This window comes from Mizuhopecten yessoensis, unplaced genomic scaffold, assembly GCF_002113885.1.
Source record: "Mizuhopecten yessoensis strain PY_sf001 unplaced genomic scaffold, ASM211388v2 scaffold9987, whole genome shotgun sequence".
NCBI classification, from domain to species: Eukaryota; Metazoa; Mollusca; class Bivalvia; order Pectinida; family Pectinidae; genus Mizuhopecten; species Mizuhopecten yessoensis.
The window spans coordinates 211706-232476 of NW_018408322.1; the positions used below are offsets into that span (position 1 = coordinate 211706).

Genomic DNA, 20771 nt, shown 5'->3' on the forward strand with positions numbered 1-20771 from the left:
GGGGGGGCTCAGGCTCAGACATACGGGGTACATTCTAGGATTTAATTCTCTTCAGACATCAAGGTGACGGGAGGGGGAAGGACAAAAGCACACCATCTGTTTCAGAAGAATCATTGACCCGGACCTGGTATTACATTGAGTTGTTTAAGGACTCACGCACCACTGCCAAAATCTGTAACGATCCATCGGAAACCTTTTTTCCGACATGACAATAACTTTGATAATTTTTTTCTGAAAAGAAACCATACTTTGTGGTATGTTTATGAAAAAACAACCAATAAAGATGAAATTAAAAAAAAACCTTTCTGGTGTAAAATTCAGAGTGGCCAGACCAAGATTGAACTCTGGACCTCAAATAATTACACAATCCCTGAAACCAACTGATCTACCTAGTCAACGAAATTAGTTTTGCCAAAACTGCGCTACAATTGCATTATATCTAAATCCATTTTAAGGGGAGGTTACTCTAGATACGAATAAAGACCGTGGAATCTGCCGTGCTTCGTAAGCAACTGGAAACAGATCCTTAAATTAACCATAACCTTATCGGCAGCATTTACGTACAATAATCATACCTCTTTTGCTTTTTAGAAAAAATGCGTGCAGCACCGTAAAATATGTGTTTCGTGTCACCAAGTTAAAGCGAAAGTCGCACAACGATCGATACGCATCCACTTACCTGCTTTGCCTTAAAAGGATCTCCGGGAATATGTTGAAGAAATGGGAAGAAGTTCAAGATTGGGTTCATCAATTTGAAATTTGCATCAAACATTTCCATAAGTTTTGTGAAACGTTCGTCCTTGTAGTCGAATCTCTGTCCAAAAACAATCGAACAAATGACATTTGAGACACTTGTCTGAGTAAGGGCGTGTATGTTAAATGGTTCTCCATTCTTTTCTTCAAGACAAGGGAGATAAGCCTCAATTTCTTCTATTATCTTCGACTCCAGACCTCTCTTTCCGAATCCGAACTCTCGAAGTGTTTTCAAAGCAAACGTCCGATGCTCTTTCCATAAGTCACCAGAACTTCCCGCGATGCCTAAATATAAAAAAAAATGCAGTCATTAACATTTAATTTGTAAGAAATTTCGAGGCAAAGGACAATGAAAAGAGATATAGCTAGGTTTAGGTTTTTAAATTTTATTTTATTTCCAAACACCTTTTGGAGGAATGTCAGGGTAGAGGTACTCCCATCCTCGATAATCTATGGGTTACGCTCACTTACATTTTCTGCATCCCTGAAATAAGTCATAGCAGATTTGAATGCACAAGGTCAGCTATTTGATTGGTCTCGGGTAAAAAAATACTGACCAATCGCTAGACTGATAACCGTCCTTTGGAGATCACAGAGGAGCGACACCCGACTTCAAAGAGGTTAATTTTATCGTTAGGCGACCGCGAAATTATTTTGATGTAAATTAAAGGATCAAACTAGTCTTTCTGTCTCATCCACAAGATGGCGTACAGTGAGACTTCGATTTTGCTTTGACATATTCCAGGGTTGCACAATCTAATTAAAATGATATATTCACATCGCTCCCGTTTACTGATATGTCGCGTTGAAGATCTAACAACATCCCGTAGAGGGTCATATTCAGGCGACCTTTGCATTAACCAATCAGATGAGAGCTTACGCATTTCTGTAAGTGATGATGTAATGATTTCGGAACACACTTGCTATGATAAAAGACCGAGAGGTGTCAAATGAACATCGAAAATGGCGGCGCCCATGACACCACGCCGTGTCTATCTACAAGACAACGATTGTACAATTTGTGGATTTTGCTTTGAAATAAAAGAGACTTCCTCTTCTGGTGATGTTGTCGTTAAAAAGTTTAACAACTTGAAACTAAAATTAACCAATGACAGGCCTCGCAATATTCAAACTATCACTGGACTAGACGAAAAAATGGATTTTGGGCTACGAGGTGTCTGCATTAAATGCTACAGGTCCTGCTTTCTGATTGGTTGAATGAAAGAGTTATGTCGTGTTTTGACATAACACTGTAGCACATTTCGACGGTTTCGCGGTAATCCTGGCTTTCCGTAATCGCCCAAACAGTTCACGCAGAATTTGCACATGGTGGTCCCATGTCTGGGTATAAATAAGGATGTCATCAATGAAGCTGTCTATATTGCCCATGCCATGGAGGAGCTTCCTCACCAGGCGACAAAATGTTGCTGGTGCGTTCACTAATCCGAAAGGCATAACTGTGAATTGAAATAATTCAACTGGTGTTGTGAACACTGTCTTGGGTTTGGAAGACTCTGCCATTGGCACTTGCCCATAACCTTTGCTGAGATCGAGACGTGAAAAATGTCGATGTCCTGACAGTCGAGAAAATATATCATCAGCATTAGGCATCGGTTCGGCATCGAAAACAGTGATTCTGTTGATAAGGCGATAATCGATGCAAAAACGATTGGTCCCATCCTTTTTCTTGACGATCACAACGGGCGCTGCATATGGCGAATCCGAGGGTTCAATGACCCCCATCTTCAACATCTGATCCATCTCCTCTCGAATCGTTTCCTTCATATGATAAGGGAGAAGGTGACCTTTTACTCGTATGGGATCATCTGTAGTTAGTTTGATTTCGTGCTCAACTAAATTCGTCTTCCGTGAGACATCAGTTAGTACTTAATCAACTTGCTCAGCAGAGTTTTTATCTGATATTGTTGGCTCTGAGCTAGCTGCTCAGATACTTTCACATCGTCTACTGTTTGTGTCCTGATTGGACTCCGTATAGTCTCTAATTGTCCTGCAGAAATATCATCACTGTCACATCCTTCATCCTGCGTGACGATAGACGCGCATACCACCGACAGAACGCCAAGTTCTTGTACCATAGCTGAACTTGCAGAGGTCGTGCGTTCAACATACCGACAAAGCAAATTCGCGTGTAGAGTTTTGCTTTTTCCATCGACATTGACTTTATAATCCATCGTTCCTTTCCTTTCCTCAAATATGTACGGTCCTCTCCACTGCATCAGTATTTTTTTGCGTTTGGTAGGAAGAAGGATAAGTACCTTCTGTCCTGGCTCCACGATCACATCTTTTTCCTTCCTGTTGTAATACTTTGCCTGTCGTGTCTTGGCTGCCTTCAGTTGCTCCCGTGCAAGTTTGCAAGTCTCCTCCAGCCTCTCCTTCAGATCGACGACACATTGATATGTAGTCTTGACGTCTACATCAGGTACCTCCTTGGTCCACAGCTCGCGCAGGATCATCATCGGACCTCGCACTGTTCTGCCAAATAACAGTTTAAAAGGGGAAAACCCAAGGCTTTCCTGAGGAACCTCCCGATACGAAAACAGTAGGGCATTGATATACTTGTCCCAATCTTTGGGTCTTTCGGAGCACATCCTCTTTAGCATTTGTTTCAGGGTCCCGTTGAAACGCTCGACAAGGCCATTGCACATCGGATGATATGGAGTGGTTGTCATTTGGCGAAAAGCCAACAGACGGCTGACTTCACGCATCAAGTGAATTGACTACCTTGGTCAGTCAATACCTCGCGCGGAATCCCTACTCTACTGAAAACATCAACAAGCGCTTCAGCCACACGTTCCGTCCCCATCCCTTTTAAAGCTATTGCCTCTGGATAACGCCTCGCGTAATCAACAATGGTCAGAATGTACCTGTTACCCCGGTCTGTTGCAGGTTGAAGGGGCCCAACTATATCAACAGCAACTCGTTGAAATGGAATGTCTAATAAAGGCATTGTCCCCAGAGGTACCTTTGCCACACGCCCTTTAGGGAACGTCCTCTGGCAGACGTTGCATGATCGGCAGAACCTAGTTACATCTGCGTTTACTCCTGGCCAATAAAACTCCATCATTGTTCTGTCGTTTGTCCGCTTGGTTCCTAAATGACCTGACATCATCGAGTCGTGTGCCAGACGAAGTACAATTTCGCGATACTTAGTCGGTACAACAAGTTGTTTGAATGTCCTACCATTTGCTACCACTGGGCTTTGGAATTCTCTATAAATCATGCCGTGATGTTTGAAAAATCTCGATTTCCCTCCATCTCGCCGTTCCTTGATTTCGTCTCTGTCAACCATTTCTCTCATCTTGTCCAAAGTCTCATCCTCCTGTTGAGCTGTCTTTATATCCGACGGTTGAACCTCGTTAAGAGCTTTGGGCACCTTGAGGGCACGGTAATGTCTGTCTTGGAGTCTTTTCTGAGCTCTAGTCTCGACAGCCGCTACCTTTTCCTTCTTCTGACTCCAGTTAGGATTTGGTTCATCTGGGGCTCGGGCTCCCTCTATGTTTCCAAGTAATAGGTCGTAGACCGGCGTTTCTATGCACCAGGCCACCACAGGTCCAACATAATATGGAGTGTCTACCATGACGTTAGCAGTAGGTACCTGCAAAGAACTGCCATCAGCAAGTGTACATGATCGACTTTCGCCAGTCATTTGATCGAGTGTCACTAAACTTCTCTTCAACACCACACCCGTACACCCAGTGTCCCTCAAAACGGAAACTCGTTGACTCCCAACTAAGCCTTCCACTACTGGCATCTTACATGGTGCTGGCATCGGTAAATTACACGATACATTCATGTCTGTCGCATCCTGTAAGTCGCCTCCCTCATCAGTTGACTCCATCTCAACAAAATCTTCAAGTCTTTCGTTCTTTCTTTGTCTCTTATTCCCTCTTTCTCTCCTCACCGACTCACATTGGTTTGACACATCTTCAGGTTCAATATGACTTGATTTCCCAGTAACAGACATCACGCGATTCTTAGAGCCCCTTTTAGGACATCTGTTTGCAAGGTGATCCGTTCCTTTGCACACGTAACACTGTCTAACGCTATCCTTCGGGTTGGCGGATGACACAGGGTTTACTGTATCCGTTTGATCTCGCTTACCAGTTCCATGAGACGAACTTTTACTGCCATTTTGCTTTGGTCGCACTAAATTGGTGGGGTTACCTCTGGCGTCGGCATACTGATCGGCAAGTTTTGACATTTCCTGCATTGATAAAGGCGTGCGCTCCTTTAAGAAACGCGTCAGTTCACTACCACAAGCCTGCAGAAACTGGTCCCTAACCATCAGGTCTCTTAAGTGAGTCAAAGCCTTTACCAGTATTACCCATCTCTAGCCACCTGACAAAGTAACTCTCGAGTCTTACGGCAAACTGAGAAAATGTCTCTCACGTCTCTGGTCTACCTGACCTAAACCGTTTACTAAATCCATCCTCTGTCATTTCAAACCTTTTGAGAAGAGCCGCTTTCAGAATGTCGTAATCTAGCGATTGGTCTCTCGGTAATCCCGAAAACACGTCCAAAGCACGCCCCTTTAGCAGCACACTAAGGTTGGAAGCCCAATGAATCGATTTTTCCCAATGTTGAGTTGTTGCATAACGCTCATATCTTTGTAAGTAGGAGTGTATTTTGTCCTTGTCTTCATCAAATGGCATCAGTTTTGGTCCCCGAACAGATGGTGATGGACTCGCTGCCTCAGTCTTAATGCTGAACTTCTCTTGTAACGTAAGAAGTTCCACCTTCCTTCGATGTTCCTCTACGGCCCGTTCCTCACGCTTCTTCTCAAGTTCACGCTGTAATGCGATTTTCTCTCTCTCCAGTTCACGTTGAAAGGTGAGCTGTTCCTTCTCACGTTGAAGTTGAAGTTCCTGCTGTCGTCGTTCTTCCTCTTGCTTAGCCTCATCACGTTGTGTCTGTCGCTCTTCACGCTGTCTGGCCTGTTCCCCGCTAACAAACTCAACAAGCGGTGCACCCAACAAACCCATATCGTTTCCTAACGCTATCAAGTCTTTAAAGGCTGACATAATGCTAACAAAAAAAATGCAAATTACAATGTAAACAAATGTATGCATTCAATTCCTACAATGAGATAAACAATCACACTATCCCACCGCTGCCACCATAAATTGTAACTGGATGAGCATATTGTAAACTCTCATGAAGGAATAGAAACAGAACACACTGTATTTACATTATTTACAATATTTAATTACCACATATAATAAGAACAAAAGTATATTACATCCACACTCGCATTCACACAGTAAATTACATGTATTTATACAAAGAACATCATATCAATGGGTTGCTAACCATCTTAGTATACAATGTCCTTGAAGCCACCAATCCNACAACCTTCTTCTTTCCCTAAGTGTTGATCGGGTCCCTTTCTGTCAGCTACAACATTCCACCACCACTTAGCTTGGTCATCTTCCCCACTAAAATACCTCTGTATCAATCCTTAAGTGCATACTGACATGTCACACTTGTACTGGGAGTAAACTACAATATAATACAAATAACCCACTGAATAATGATATCATTATACCCTATACTATTTACAACAATGAAACTGACTTGATTTAATATAAATATGTGATTGAAAAGTTTAACTATACACTTCCCAAAAGTACGGCATACAACGCCTTAATATTTCACACCCACTTACCCGTGCGTTCTTTCTAATTAACTGATACCAGCTACCCTGTATAAGGACACTATTTAGTATAAACAATACTAAATAATAGTGATATTGTGTTGTAAAATGTCATATAACCCTGGTACTTATTGTATAAAACCCCATATAACCAAACAATACTATGAGCGCACGTGTATTCACCCAAAACACATAGGTATCTATAAATAGCTCATTATATAAAATATCGCTGTTTATCTACACAGCATGTTCAAAACAATCACACAATGTTACCAAAAAGTGTTGATGGGTACGGTACTCACCGCAAGCTGTAGTTTGCGTTCTAGTGTCCCATTTCTACGCAGTGATTACGTTTGCGTGTTGACATGGCGTCGCTTTCCAACCGCTCACCCCCACATCCGGAACACGTACCCGTAGTCTGAACGCGCCAAACAGGCGCGTAGCTACCATGTAAGCCAATAAGCCCGGGCTTGCACATGATTTTGACAAGTATAGGTTTTCATGACGGTGTTTTTTCTTGCTGATACTATAAAGTGGAGTTTAAGTTTTGAATATATAGTATACATATGTAATTCCTCAGATATGATACATTGTTAATAGTTAGTGGGGGCAACCTCGCTTCTCGAAATGACCAACAAATAACAGGAGCAAGTATAAGGAACCAGTTACAAAGCACAAACAGAAGACGAAACTGTGTGTGAGACTGAGTAAAGGTGACAGTGGGGGTAACCTCGCTTCCCAATTAACTCGGATCAGATTATGAGAAAGACAAACCCAATTGCATGTTCACTAATGCAGAAGTATCAAATGCATTTATCAAGATAAGGTAAAAACCAGACAATGTTTGTATGGAGGGTGTACAAAGCAATACCGACGGTTAATCTTCAGAATTACACTGGATCCACGTAAATAGGTATATAGATATACAAAACATAGGAGTTTTTTCTTGCGGATTAAAACGAGAAAACAGACATCAGGACGTGCTAAATGGCTCCTGAGACGTTCTAGAAAACAAATTTTTTCATGAGGGAGACCCCCCAGACCCCCCTTAAAGGGGGGGGGGGAGACCCCCTCCCATACTCTCCCCCTGCTCGCGCTTCGCGCATCGGGGGGGGGGGGGGGGGCCCCCCCCCCCCCCCCTAAAGGGGGGGGGGGGGCCCCCCCCCCCCCTTTAGGGGGGGGGGGGGGGGCTGCCTTCGGCAACCCCGTATCGGGCTTACACATGGTAAAGGGGCTAGCTACGCGCCTGCCAAATACAAATCACATTATGCGCACTACAGTGCGTTTTGATAAATGCGATAATGCATTCATGTTGACCTCTGACGTGACCCTGTATGGGATGTTGTTAGATCTTCAACGCGACATATCAGTAGACGGGAGCGATGTGAAGATATCATTTTAATTAGATTGAGGGTTGCAGAGAGAGAAAGTGAGCGTAATCCCTTTACTTGAGTATCGAGGATGAGGTGTCCCGGGTTCACCCCTACTACAATTTGTAACCTTATTTACAGGCGGCCCCAAGAGAAATATAATCGTTGTATGTGTAATATATATAGACACTCGAACCGGTATGACTATAGTTTTGACAAATCATTTTCTAAAAAGAAAATCATACCTTGTGCGGGACTTTATGAATTAATAATGAAGATGAAACAATCGGAACCGTCGGCACTTTCCGTACACGATCCAGAAAATCCGTTTTTTTATGAAATACCTGAGAATTTGTTACAGCTTTATTTGGACCTAAACTAAGGTGTTCAAAGTACTTTTACATGTTTTATGGGTTTAGATCGACTTTCGTTAAAAATGCCTCCTCTCCCATTCTTATATATACCTAAAGTCGATTTAAATCCCTAGAACGTGTAAAATTACTCTGAACAACTTAGTTTAGGTAAAAATATAGCTGTAACAAATTCTCAGGTCCCTGTGAGCTAGTCAATAGAAGTGATGCTAGTTATATATAAAACAAACGTTACTGTTTAACGAGACAAGAATCCTCAATATCCCTTGTACGTTGTTAACATAGCTGTAGCCGAATTGGTTAGAGCGTCGGTATAATGATCGGAGTTCCAGGGTTCGAATCCTGATATTTTATACTCAGAACTTGACCGTTGATTGTTCTGTTTTTATTATTTCATTTTTTCATAAAAGTTTCGAAATGTGTAGTTCTCCTTAACGAAATTATTGACAAAGCTTCCTGTGCTTTGACAGTGGTACGGGGATCCTTAAAACGGTAATCTAGAGATGGACTAGTTTAACTCATTCACCCCTGAAATTTCATAATGGACTATTCTAACCTTTGCTTTGGAAGAGTTCAAATGTGTCTTCATAAGTGAATGAGTTAAGTATTTGCGCCGTTTAAACACTCGAGATAATGAAGAACTGTGTAGCAAGCACCCACGGCCGGTAATGGGAACATATTAACATTTTTAAATGCATCAAATAATGCACGGAGGTTGTATACAAAAAATCTGGGGCTGCGCCAACACATCCATACGTCATCCTAGCAAATATTGTGGGTTTCCGTTATCTGATATTTTCTTTATTAAAATAATAGTTGTTGGCATCGCTACGCTCGTCTAACTTAAAGTGTTTTTATTTTTATTTTACCACCTCCGCAAAACCCAAAGTTGCAACTTGCAACGCTCGGTGGAAATATACTAGCATAAGTTGCATAATTATATTATTGACCGCTCGTTATAGATGATCTGAAAATTAATACTTTGTATTGTAACCTTCCTAACCGCCCGGGCGATATTAATCATATCATTATACAAGAACGATAAAGGTTTTTTTCGGCTGACAATATTATGTATATTTTGGTATCATCTATACAAGTTAAAGTAAACGCTTTTTACTGATGGAAGCTGTAAACCTAACAATGCATTATAGAACTGAACAGTGTTTCACAGGCAATGCAACGCAGACATCAAAAGGTGCCGCACCCTTGTTTTTAAAACAAATACATTGTCCGTCGACACTCACAGTGATCAATAGTAAAACTAAATTGAAATATACTTATACAAATTCGATATTATTTACATCTGGTATCAGGGCTTTCTAACGGTTTAGTTCAGCTATGGCTGTAGAAACAAGTGGAGTGGATATTCTATCCACAAATCTAATTACTGCCGACGTGCTTCATATTGACAAAACCCTATGGAAAGCCTTGAAAGCTACAGGGAATGGCGATTGTCTTTACAACAGCGTTTCCATTTTAATGAAAGGTTAGTAGTTGTCTTCCTTTTATGCTGAGGTATTTTTTAAACAGGCGCAGACCATCTATTTTATTTGGTTTTAATCTTTAAGTTAACTTCCTGCACGAACACATTTTTTTCTAAAATTTTAACAGCCCTCCTCCCTACACAAAAAAAGTCTTTGGGCCATACTTAAAATATGTATTTTTTCTTGTTAATTAAACATAAAAGCCATCCTCAGAACACGGGAAATCGCTTCTGAGACGTTCTAGTAAACATATTTTTTTTAGGGGAAATCCCCCTTACGGGAGGGGGAAGACCCCCTTCCATACCCTCCCCCTCTTCGCGCTACGCGCTCGGGGTGCTGCCTTCACCGTTGACTATTGAGAAAAAATTCTCGACCCCACCCCCCATTAGGAAATCCTGGATCCGCCCCTGACTATAGCTACAGAATATCCGGGTTACTTAGTGAGCGCATTTGGTCTAGACCCGTTTCCTGAGATATGATTAATAAATTCCAACTTGGTTTGTTATTTTAGCTCCTATAAAATATTACACTTTTAATAACCCTATCGTATAGTGTGTAAATGGCCAATGTAAGACTTAATGTACACTACACTCAAACAATGTGGCGGAACCTCGATAGCCCGGACATCTTGTTATCCGGAGGACAATTATAATCAGAAAATAAACCGCAGTCAAATCCGTATCTATAAGTCACCTAATGTTATTCTAAAAAAAAGTGAGATTTAACAGAAATAATCAATAGTCTGTGTATCATAATATATGTATTTATAAAGTAAATTGCTTTTTGGAAGTGAGAAAATGTCATTTTAAGAGAGAATAGAGGTGGACTCTCGAGCAGATTAATGAAAGTTTCAGTAATCCGTCCAGAAATCAAAGTATCGGGACTAAAGAGGTTCCATGAACCCTGAATCATACCGTGATGTTTGGAAATATCTTTGAAGATGAAGATGTTCGGCCTGTCCGAGAAGCTATCTCCGTGTTGGACGAATGCCTCTCGTAAAGTGGCGTACCCATTGAAGACTACGGTAACTATGTTACCGATGTGTAGAGTGAACACATCCCCGTACTTCACACGAAGTTCTCTGAACGTCAGAAACACATTATTCCTCCTCATGCATGTTAGATTTCCTATTACCGGAAGTGGAGTTGGTCCCGGTGGAAGGTTTTTGTGCTGTAAGCGTCTCCTGGAAAGAAAAATCACCAGCAAAACCAAACATACCGCCACCAACAGGAAAAACATGGCCGCACTTTTTAATCCCAATGTACATGTGGAACTTCAGGAGTCAGTTATACCATGTATCTTCATCTGTGACGTAGTGATACCGTTTAGGTCCAAAGCATCGGGATGGTGTGTGCGTCAAATCGTTCCAGACGAATTTTAAAAAATCCAACACATTAGTAGTCGGCAAATAGTTGCACGGCAGATAGTAGATCAATATTCAGATAACTGAATCATTAAATATGATATTACTTATTATATATACAATATTAATTACCCACTACATCAAGTGCATATACATGTATCCGGTTTTGATCCACAATTGTGTGTGTATATATATAAATGAGTAATTGTGCATGTATCATACACGTCTCTGACATGTATTTCTATATATATACCCTAAACTCCAGTGGTACACAGTTACGGATGTACGGAACACACGTACACGTACGAGCTACACTGCTTTAGAATCCTGAAGGCCTACATGTTTACAAATACAACTCCGTGTAAACACACAGCACACGGCGTTATCTAAGCGTAGGTGTGTAGCGAATTCATTAAAAACCATTTACACACCAATAAACAGCAAATGGCGTTATAAACTTCCCGGGGCAGTCGATCGGACGAGATGTCAACAGATGTTTCAGTACTGGTTTATATACACACAGGTGACCCCTCTACTAGTCAAGCGTGTCTAGAAAGAGGGCCTCATCGAGAAACCCGTGCTGTCCTAAAGGCCAACTGGCCGGATTATTGACTTTAATAAAATCACGTTGTCACACGTCCGACCAGCTTTCGTCTATAAAAGTATTTTTAAATGTCATTAATTTATTTTTATGACTGGTATTTGTTAACCATAAAGATAACGTAAAGTAATTTTCCAAAAAAGCTTATAAAAGATATGCTGAAATAAAATTTAAGAAATCTTCGGATGGCATTTACAACCCGAGAGAAAAAACTTAAACAAAACAAAAGTCTGGCGGAGCTTCCTAAACGAAATTTATTACTTATATTTAAATATATATACGGTGTGTGCCACATGATATGATAGCTATCTGGGTAACTCGAGAGATTTACCTACATTACTACATATGGCATCGATTCTGGTTAAGATTTAATTAAAAACGGTTGTGAAACCGATTGGAGAGATTTGTCGTCGCCATAGTATTTGCTATCATTGCTAAGCTGATGACTTACAAACTGTCCCAGCTGTTAAAAACCTAGGGGTTATTGCCAAATCCTGTTACTACCAGATCAGGAACATCGGCTTTATTCGGCAGTTTATAACTGAAGATGCATGCAAAATTTGGTGCATCCACTTGTTACCTCTCGGTTGGATTATCTGACAAACTAACTAGTCGTCTGCAGAGGGTCCAGAACTCGTCCTCGAAAGAGAGAGCACATCACACCTGTGCTATATTCATTGCACTGGTTACCTGTACCATACAGGTCGCAGTACAACATTTTTGTGTACACATACAAGGCACTGAATGAAACAGCTCCTCAGTACCTACATGACTCATGATGATGAGCTTGTTACCCTGTATCAGCCGTCACTATCACTGCGGTCGGAGTCAGAATCATTGTTGTGCGTCCCAAAATTTCGTACTGTGACCTATGGAAACCGATGCTTTGGGAGGGTTTCGGCCACGTTGTGGCATTGCATACCATCTGCTATTAGAAAGTCAAATACCCTGGCCAAATTCAAGAGGGACATCAAAACTCACCCCTTTACATCTGCATTTTAGGGTCTCTGCAAAGACGTCATGTAAATACCACCCTTTTATTTGTTCAATTACATGTTGTGTGTGTGTGTTGTGCACATTGCTTTCTTAGAGTCACGGAGACATGAAATCATTTGTTACAGCTATGTATTTGGACCTAAACTGAGGTGTTCAGAGTAATTTTAGGGGCTTCGTTATATCATCACTGGGGTTGTCATTCTTACCGAAAGTTGGTATAAACCCTTAAAATTTGAATACCTCAATTTAGGTCCAATTAGCTGTGACTAATTCCCATGTCCCTGTGGCTTGGCTAGTTAGTCATTGGTATTTTATAAGTGGCGCACTGCTAAAGTTATTAATGAGGATGGCGTGCCCCCTGGAAGTCATATGATCCTCCAGGAACGGCTTAAACGATTAATTAACTTCCTGTTGTGAAGCATAACATTGATACAATCGGGAATCGTCGGCACTTTCAGTAAACGTCGGAAAGTGCCGAATGTTCCCGATTGAACATTGATATTTACCCAATCTCTATAAATTATACCATTTCATATTAAACGGATGCCTCATATAAATACAATCTCCCTTATAGTTTACAATAGCGACTTTTTATCCGGGATTTGTTTTGTTCTGATGGTATCTTTTGCTAATATTGCACCAAGAATCCGGGGCAGACTGATTTTTGTGGTTAGAACGTCCGGGTTACGTTAAATAAACCTCGCCAGTATTGTTATGTAGTCAGTCGCTTGACGAGAATGAAAGTGAAAATACAGAATGTCGAATTACGATCCCGTATAAATAACTGTAAGCCGATACATACAACAGACGAAAATCTCTATCAAATGTACTTAATATTTAGTTAAATATTTGTTATATATATAAAATAAAATGATAAATAAGATTTAACGGCCGACTACAAAACTTGCAGCTTTCATCCTACACAGGGCTCTTCGGGTTAAAATGTGTTGAAAGCTGCTAGTTTTGTAATCGGCCGTTAATGATACTATATTTGTAGACCAATGAAATCTGCATTAATTTCAAAATAAAAACAACCTAAGCGAGCACAAATCTACGGCAGCCTTACGGAGCTGTACGTCTTGAAAGATTATATTGTAAGATCAAAACGACCTATAGCAAGGAGTCATACTTGGAGAATTCTTACCAGGCGATAGCATTTTCCAAAAGTATATCGAGTACGCGTCCTGTTACGTCACGGCTTGTCATCTATAAGTTAGGTGAACACTGTCTTTAAACGACAGATCTTCGCCTAGAATCAGTATGTTCAAACACACGTATTAAGTTTCCCGAATATTGACCTTTGACTTTTCAAAGTCTTTTCTAAATAACATTGTTTTGACCTTGTGATTTTTTACCCGTCACATGTTAACAACGGAGTGGAATTTTATCATGTCTTAAACCAGTTTCGGGACCCAGTTATATTTCGGTTGGAGAGTTACAACTCTGGTATCGTTGACACATTAGTATACTAGATCAATAATGTGTGGGTACGTTTGTACTAAATCATGATATTAAAGGTGAAATGGTTGCAATATGCAAACACTATGATAGAGATACGAACAATTAAACGTAGACAGCAACAATTAGTGATGAGGTATGCAGGGCGACACGTTTGTTCAATCCGCAACCGAAGGTTTGGTTTGCTTGTGTTTTACGTCCTATTAACAGCTATTGTCATTTAAGGAGGTTCTTTTTGGGCTTCGAAAAGTTTCAGTGTATGCCTCAGCATACAAGCATACATGTATGCTACGCCACTGGTGGTATTGTACCACAATTCCAGATATATGTTCCAACGCTATATAACAATAGTGTTGCACAGACATGTGAAAAGGTACCGTAGCAGTAAACGCAACAAAAGCAAGAGGCATAATAGGTATGTGTTGTCCACTTGTTTACGTGTTCAATGACAATGCAAAAACGTGATGACAGGCTGCTATTCCATTGAAACAATATAATTAATGTGAAGGCATTTATGAATTCGTTTGGTTTGGTTTGGTTTATTTTTTTTAACGTCCTATTAACAGCTCATGGGCCACTTTTATAAAACATCTCAAAGTTAAGGATAATTTCAAGTAATGTATTGTGTAGGGGAAATCTTAGACTTGAGGAAATCTCAAGAGTTGAGATGTTTTATACAAGTGGGCCAAGGTCACTTAAGGACGTGACTCCTGTGTTTAGTGTATGCAGGAGACAGGGCATGTTGGTGTGCTTACCTCCTTGTGACAGCGCGGATCTGATGCCGACGTTATAGTGCTATCTCACTGAAATACCATCCCGAGGGCACTCAGCTCAGCATTCCGCCCGGTCACATTATACTGACAACGGGTAAACCAGTTATTGCCATTCCCCTAAATGCTGAACGTTAAGAAGGGAATAACAACTACCATTTGTAAGGACTTTTATATGTCCCGGTCTGGGGACAGAACCCATTGCCTTCCTCACCAAAGCGAACGCTCAACATTAAGGCCAAAAGTGAGGTGTTGCCATGGGTGCCTGAGATTTATTTTGGTCACTTTTGTGTACCAAAATAGAGGACACCAAAGCAAATCCCCAATTTTGCAGGGGGGTTCCCACATTAGTCGCCTCCTACGATACATGCAGTGCGGAACAGCAGGTGTATTTTTTCCGGCTCCCCCACCTGCAGCAATTCAATTTACACATGTTACTAAATATAGTGGCATAGACTTTTTATGCCTTCATTCTCACGAGACAACGATCATAGGAATCTTTGTATATGTTGAAGAACAAGTTTTCACACTTTTGATACTGTGACCTTGAAATTAGTTCAAGGTCATTTTTGCTCGCAAATTTGTTAACCATCACATAAGCGTGACAGTGGTAGAAATATAAAAAAAAAATGAAGGTAGGTCATGGTCTTTTGCTTTAAAAAAATAAGTACTTCATGCCAGTAATATAAGCTATTTACCAGTAACTCTAGGCTTTTCCTTCTTCAGGAGATTTTTTACACTTAAATTTGACATGTGATCTTAAAACATTGCATCACTCAATCTAGGAGTGATGAAAACGGTTTCATGAATATGGGTCCAGGTGTTTACAGGTTTTTTTTTATATTTTGATTTGACCTCTGTTATCTCTCAAGTAGGTCAAGGTATGCTATTGGTCAAATATGAATCCAAGGCTTTCAGGATTTGAAGTTTGATCCTTCCTACCTTTAAAGGTCATTACTTTCGAAAATTAGTATTCCTTCATTTCAGCTAGCTACTGGCCAAAGAACAAGCTTTCAGTTCTTCATCAGAAGTGATGTTATCTTTGATTCATGTAACGTTGAATACAGGTCAAGGTAATTTCTTTGCTCAAACTTTGAAACTTTCCATGGCAATGTACCGCTGGCCAAATATCATAAATCTAGTGTTTTTGTTTCTTTAGAAGATGTTTTTTTTTTTTTTTTTTTTAACATATCTAGCCCCTGTGATATTGAAAGTAGGTCATATGGTTACTTCTTTTTACAGAAAATTTGTCAGGCTTCTTCCAAGGAAACTACCTGCTAAATTTCAAGGCCTTGTGCATAATGTTATCAAGAAGTTTTTTGGAGAAATCATTGCACGGGTATACTTATACAAAATACAATTTTTGATTCATTTTACAACAATTGTGAGAAAAAAAATTCTAACTTAAACTAAACTAATCACTCTTATTGGCCCAGATGAAAGCGCTTAATATGGGAGGACAACCATGAAACCGGAGTGACCATGGAAAACCCAGGATGTTGGGCAGGTGACCCCATAACTGTTCATGTCTGATGATCGGAGAATACTAATAATATACCAATTTCAAACTGTCCAATTGGGGTGTATTAACCTGTCACTGATACTGTTCAGTTAAGAGTCTTGGACCCTAGATCATGAAACGATCTAAAATTGTCTTCAATTTTGACTTACACAATAACATATAATGTCTATTAAGTCTAGGATTGTTTCATGATCTGGGGCCAGAATATGTAATACAAGATGTAGTTACAATGTCAGTTACAGTTGAATTTAGACAGAGAATTCCATTACTACCCCATTCAATCTCATCTCACTGAAACACAACACCCCCTCCCCCCTTTCTTGGTGAGTGTTATGTGTTGAGATGTTTACAAAGGTCGCTGCAAACAGAACAAAGAAAACATATCGAATCAGAAATTTTATTTCCAATTGTAGGCTAAAAATTGTCAGCACCTTTTCCTATCTACAGTAATTATATACATTTGTATACTCAGTCGAGTACTACAACACAGGACAATGAAAACATATTGGTGTGTCTCAATCCTTCTGTACAGACCCAAATATATATATATTTAACGAAAAATCACTACAGAGATTCTCATATACTGCATGACATTGTTATCAAGACAATGTAGCAGTATTTTTGCTTATTGATGAAACTCATCTAACCAATTTTTGATGGTGAGGTAATTTTCAGTGATAAATAACATCAAAGAGAAAGAAATGGAAATATTTCTTCACTTTTTTATAGTGTGAACAATGAACAAACTTCACATTTTTCAGCTCATGTACTCACCGAATCACCTCAGGAAAACTCTTAATTTAAACACAAAACATGCTTTAACTCATTTGTCCCCGAAAACACATTTGAACTCTTCCAATTCAAAGGTTGGAATAGTTCATTATGACAATTCTGAGGTGAATGATTCAAGATAAATTTCTATGAACATCACTAGTCAAATGCTAATGATATTTTTCTCAAAAACAATTTGTTAAACTACGGACTTCTTCGATAGCAGGGATTTGTATCACCACTTTTATTTTTGCGTATGTATTGTCCACCTCTTGTTATTGCACACCGCACCTTGACGACCTGTGATCCTCGCGATGGAGCCAATTTACCTCAAATCTAATGAAATGGTTTAACAACTACAGCTCGTTTTTTTGTTTTTTTGTTTAATATACTGAGGCTTTACAATCTATTTGTTAACTACTTATTAACTTTGTCAGGATTCATTTCTTAACCAACTACAACATTTATCTTCCAAATTATAGCATGATTCAATTTGATTTTTATGGAAATACTTGTTTAGGAATTGAAATACATTGTTTCTCTCAAGATATTCTATATTTATAAATGACTATTTAAATTGTAAAAATAAGGTTGTACAGTTTAATGGACATAGAGGCAAGGTTTACAAATATAAAAATCTTCCTTTACACTTTCTAAAGTCATATATTCACTCTACGCTTTACAACATTGTTTTCTATACAAGAGATTTCCTGTTTTAGGAGATATTGCTGCAGACAAGGAACATGCATATTTAACAGAATGGCTGTCAAGCTCAGATATCCTTCTTATGGAATGATGCACATCAACAAAAACCAACAGGAGGACACAAAATTATGAAATATCATAAATACACAGCTTGTTTCAATGGACAAATATGAAAGTAAAAAGTGATAGAATAGAAAAGAAAGGAAGAGAAAAAACAAAAAGAAATGTATGCTGAAATTCTTTTTTTTGAATGGTTTCAGTCCTAGGAAACCTTTAAAATGTATTTTTTTAAATAATTTTACACTGAATTAATTGATCACACATTTGAAAGATACACAAAAATACTGTTTTTTTTTTTACAAAGTTCTATCAATGTCACTTATTAAACAAAGTAAGGGAGATAATTCTAACAACATTTCACAGGTACGGTGGTGTATTTTGTGAGATAATGCTGTGTACACCTATAATATATATAGGTACAATGTAAATTGATTAAAGGTTAATAAAGATCTTTGACAAAATTTCTGATCACCTGTTAATATGTCATGAGGCATTATTTTCAGGCTTGCTTCCCCCACTCCCAGAGGTGATAGAAGAAATACTAAGATGAAGAGCAGGCCAATTATTTGAAGAGACCAATACAAATATAAAAGAATACATTATTTACTACAGAAAAATTAATGATAATCACAAGTTTTTTCTCCACAGAAGACATTGCCACAATCAGTGTTCCAAGTAAATTTAGGCCAAAAACAAACAAACACATCATGTTTAGATAATACCGGTCTTCCAACTATTCTTTGAAGTGTTTAGGCCTTTATTAAACCTTTGGATTCCAATTTTCAACAAGCACCACTGAAGTCAGCATCCCCTGCTCTATTAAATATGCGTAAAAAATACCTACCAACCGACCTTGTTTACATGTATTTATTCACACACGCAATAGAAACACAGCCAAATTTTCCCACCTTTTCTGTCCCAGTAATTCAAAATAACTCACAACAGCATATCTTGATATATTGTGCTATCAATCAAACTGATATCCTTCCAAAATAAGTAATTGACAACTAAGTTATTTTACACTGCAGAAATAAGGTGAAGCTCCACGTCTATGAGCCACTTGACTGGATATAAACTTTAAGTTTACCGATCTTTTTATTTGCTTTTTTATTAGATCCTCCTAGATCTAATCCATGACTACAGAGCTATTTCTAATGATATTGCACAAACTAGAATATCTTGTTCCCTGTGTGACTGCGTTCGGTAACCTGTTTGTCGGTTTTTGAAACAGGAAGCCCTCGTCACATCACCAGGACAGTACATCCCAGGTTCTCCGATCACACGAGACTGGATGGTTTCAATTAACACACTCACAAGAAAACAGCTTTAATCAAGTGGTTTTCGTGGTTACCCAGTCAAGCAGGTTCCTTAGTCTATAAATCGACCAGGGCCCATAACCCTATACACAAGTCTTAGGTCACGTGATGAGAGTGTCACCACATTTGCTTCCAGATTTATTTATTCAGGATTACAGGTGAAATATGTATCCAAAACAGTCATTAGCCGAACTTCAAACGCGCCAGGATCCAATATAATACCCGCATTCTGTGTTCGCATGTTTGTCTCATAATCTAGACAAATTCTCTTTGTTTGGACAGAATGTGACCACATAGAAACTACTTGGAAATAATGCAGGCCTTTCAAAAGCATTGCATTGAAAAGCAGCAAAACCACAAAAGAGGTAGTCGGACAATTTTGTGGGTGGTTGTCCTGATGTACTTTGAAGCAGAAGATTTCTCTAACAGAAATTTTCACACCAGTGGTGAGAAAAAACTGTTGTTCGTACTGAGAAGTTTTCGTTTTTTCTGCTTTGCTCCTTTTGACAAAGTGCTGTTTTCACTGTCGTCTGCACTGAGGGATTTCTGTGGTAAAGATTCGAACTCGTCCGAGCTCCTGACACTCTTGTTGCTTACAATATTGTCTAGGATGCGTTTTGACGGTCTGCCTCTCTTAGACTTAACAGCTGCAGGGGGCGCCAATGCCACAGCGTTCTCCTCCAGGTTATATGTACTGTTCAGTGACGAGAATGATGTTGCTTCATTGGAGACGTCTTTGTTGTTACAGAGGTCCTATAGTAAAATAGAACAAAAGAACTTACACATACTAACATCACGGCTTTAAGACCTAATTTTAACTGCGAACCACTACAAAAACCTGTAACTACACATTGGAGACTGTTTTCCAGCATGATTATGATTCTGATATCAAAAAAATCATTTCTGAAAAGAAAAACATACCATGTAAAAAACACACACTCGATAAACCTAGTGTCATTATAAAATTTGATAAAAAATTACTAATGAGAATTAAATAAACATGATAGCCAATATAAATTTAAACTTAATTTATTTCACAAATATTATCAAACAATTGTTTTCAACTTTTATCAATCACTCTTCTTGCATAGATAGAAGCGCTCAGAGGGTGTTAATGTGAGAGGAAACCAGATTCCCAGAGAAAACCAGAGTACCCAGAGGAAACCAGAGTACCCAGAGAAAACCAGAATACCCAGAGAAAATCAGAGTACCCAGAGGAAACCAGAGTACCCAGAGGAAACCAGAGTACCCAGGGGAAACCAGAGTACCCAGAGGAAACCAGAGTACCCAGAGAAAACCGACATGATCGGGCAAGAGACCCAAATCCTTTTTCACATTAAATCAGAAAATTGAACCCTTGCTAACCTGGAAAGAGGTGAAAAGTGCTCTTATCCACTGTGTCACCTTACCACCCATAACCATAACAAACCAGCCCTTATTGGGGGAATATCCACTTAAAAACGTGGAGCTATATACACTTGGGAAAATACTGGGACATTTTGAAGATTATGAAATATCAAAACAACGTTGCAATATAAAGCTACAAAATTTGGACTT

The 20771-nt window shown here is 39.4% G+C and overlaps 2 protein-coding genes across 3 annotated transcripts in view; both read right to left on the minus strand.

Moving 5' to 3' along the window:
- The window catches only part of LOC110459241 (cytochrome P450 2H1-like), a 16217-nt gene extending 4826 nt beyond the window's left edge, over positions 1–11391 (minus strand). The window contains exons 1-2 of the mRNA XM_021511406.1: positions 10567–11391; positions 680–1038 (exon numbers count right to left, since the gene is read on the minus strand). Of these exons, the coding sequence (XP_021367081.1) occupies positions 680–1038; positions 10567–10891 (684 nt within the window). The 5' untranslated portion in view covers positions 10892–11391. The remainder of the gene's footprint in view (positions 1–679; positions 1039–10566) is intronic.
- Positions 11392–16745: 5354 nt separating this feature from the next.
- The window catches only part of LOC110459216 (chromosome-associated kinesin KIF4A-like), a 74008-nt gene continuing 69982 nt past the window's right edge, over positions 16746–20771 (minus strand). For both annotated transcript variants that reach the window (XM_021511366.1, XM_021511365.1), the window contains exon 28: positions 16746–19967. In XM_021511366.1, coding sequence (XP_021367041.1) covers positions 19650–19967 — 318 coding nt within the window. In that variant the 3' untranslated portion in view covers positions 16746–19649. The remainder of the gene's footprint in view (positions 19968–20771) is intronic.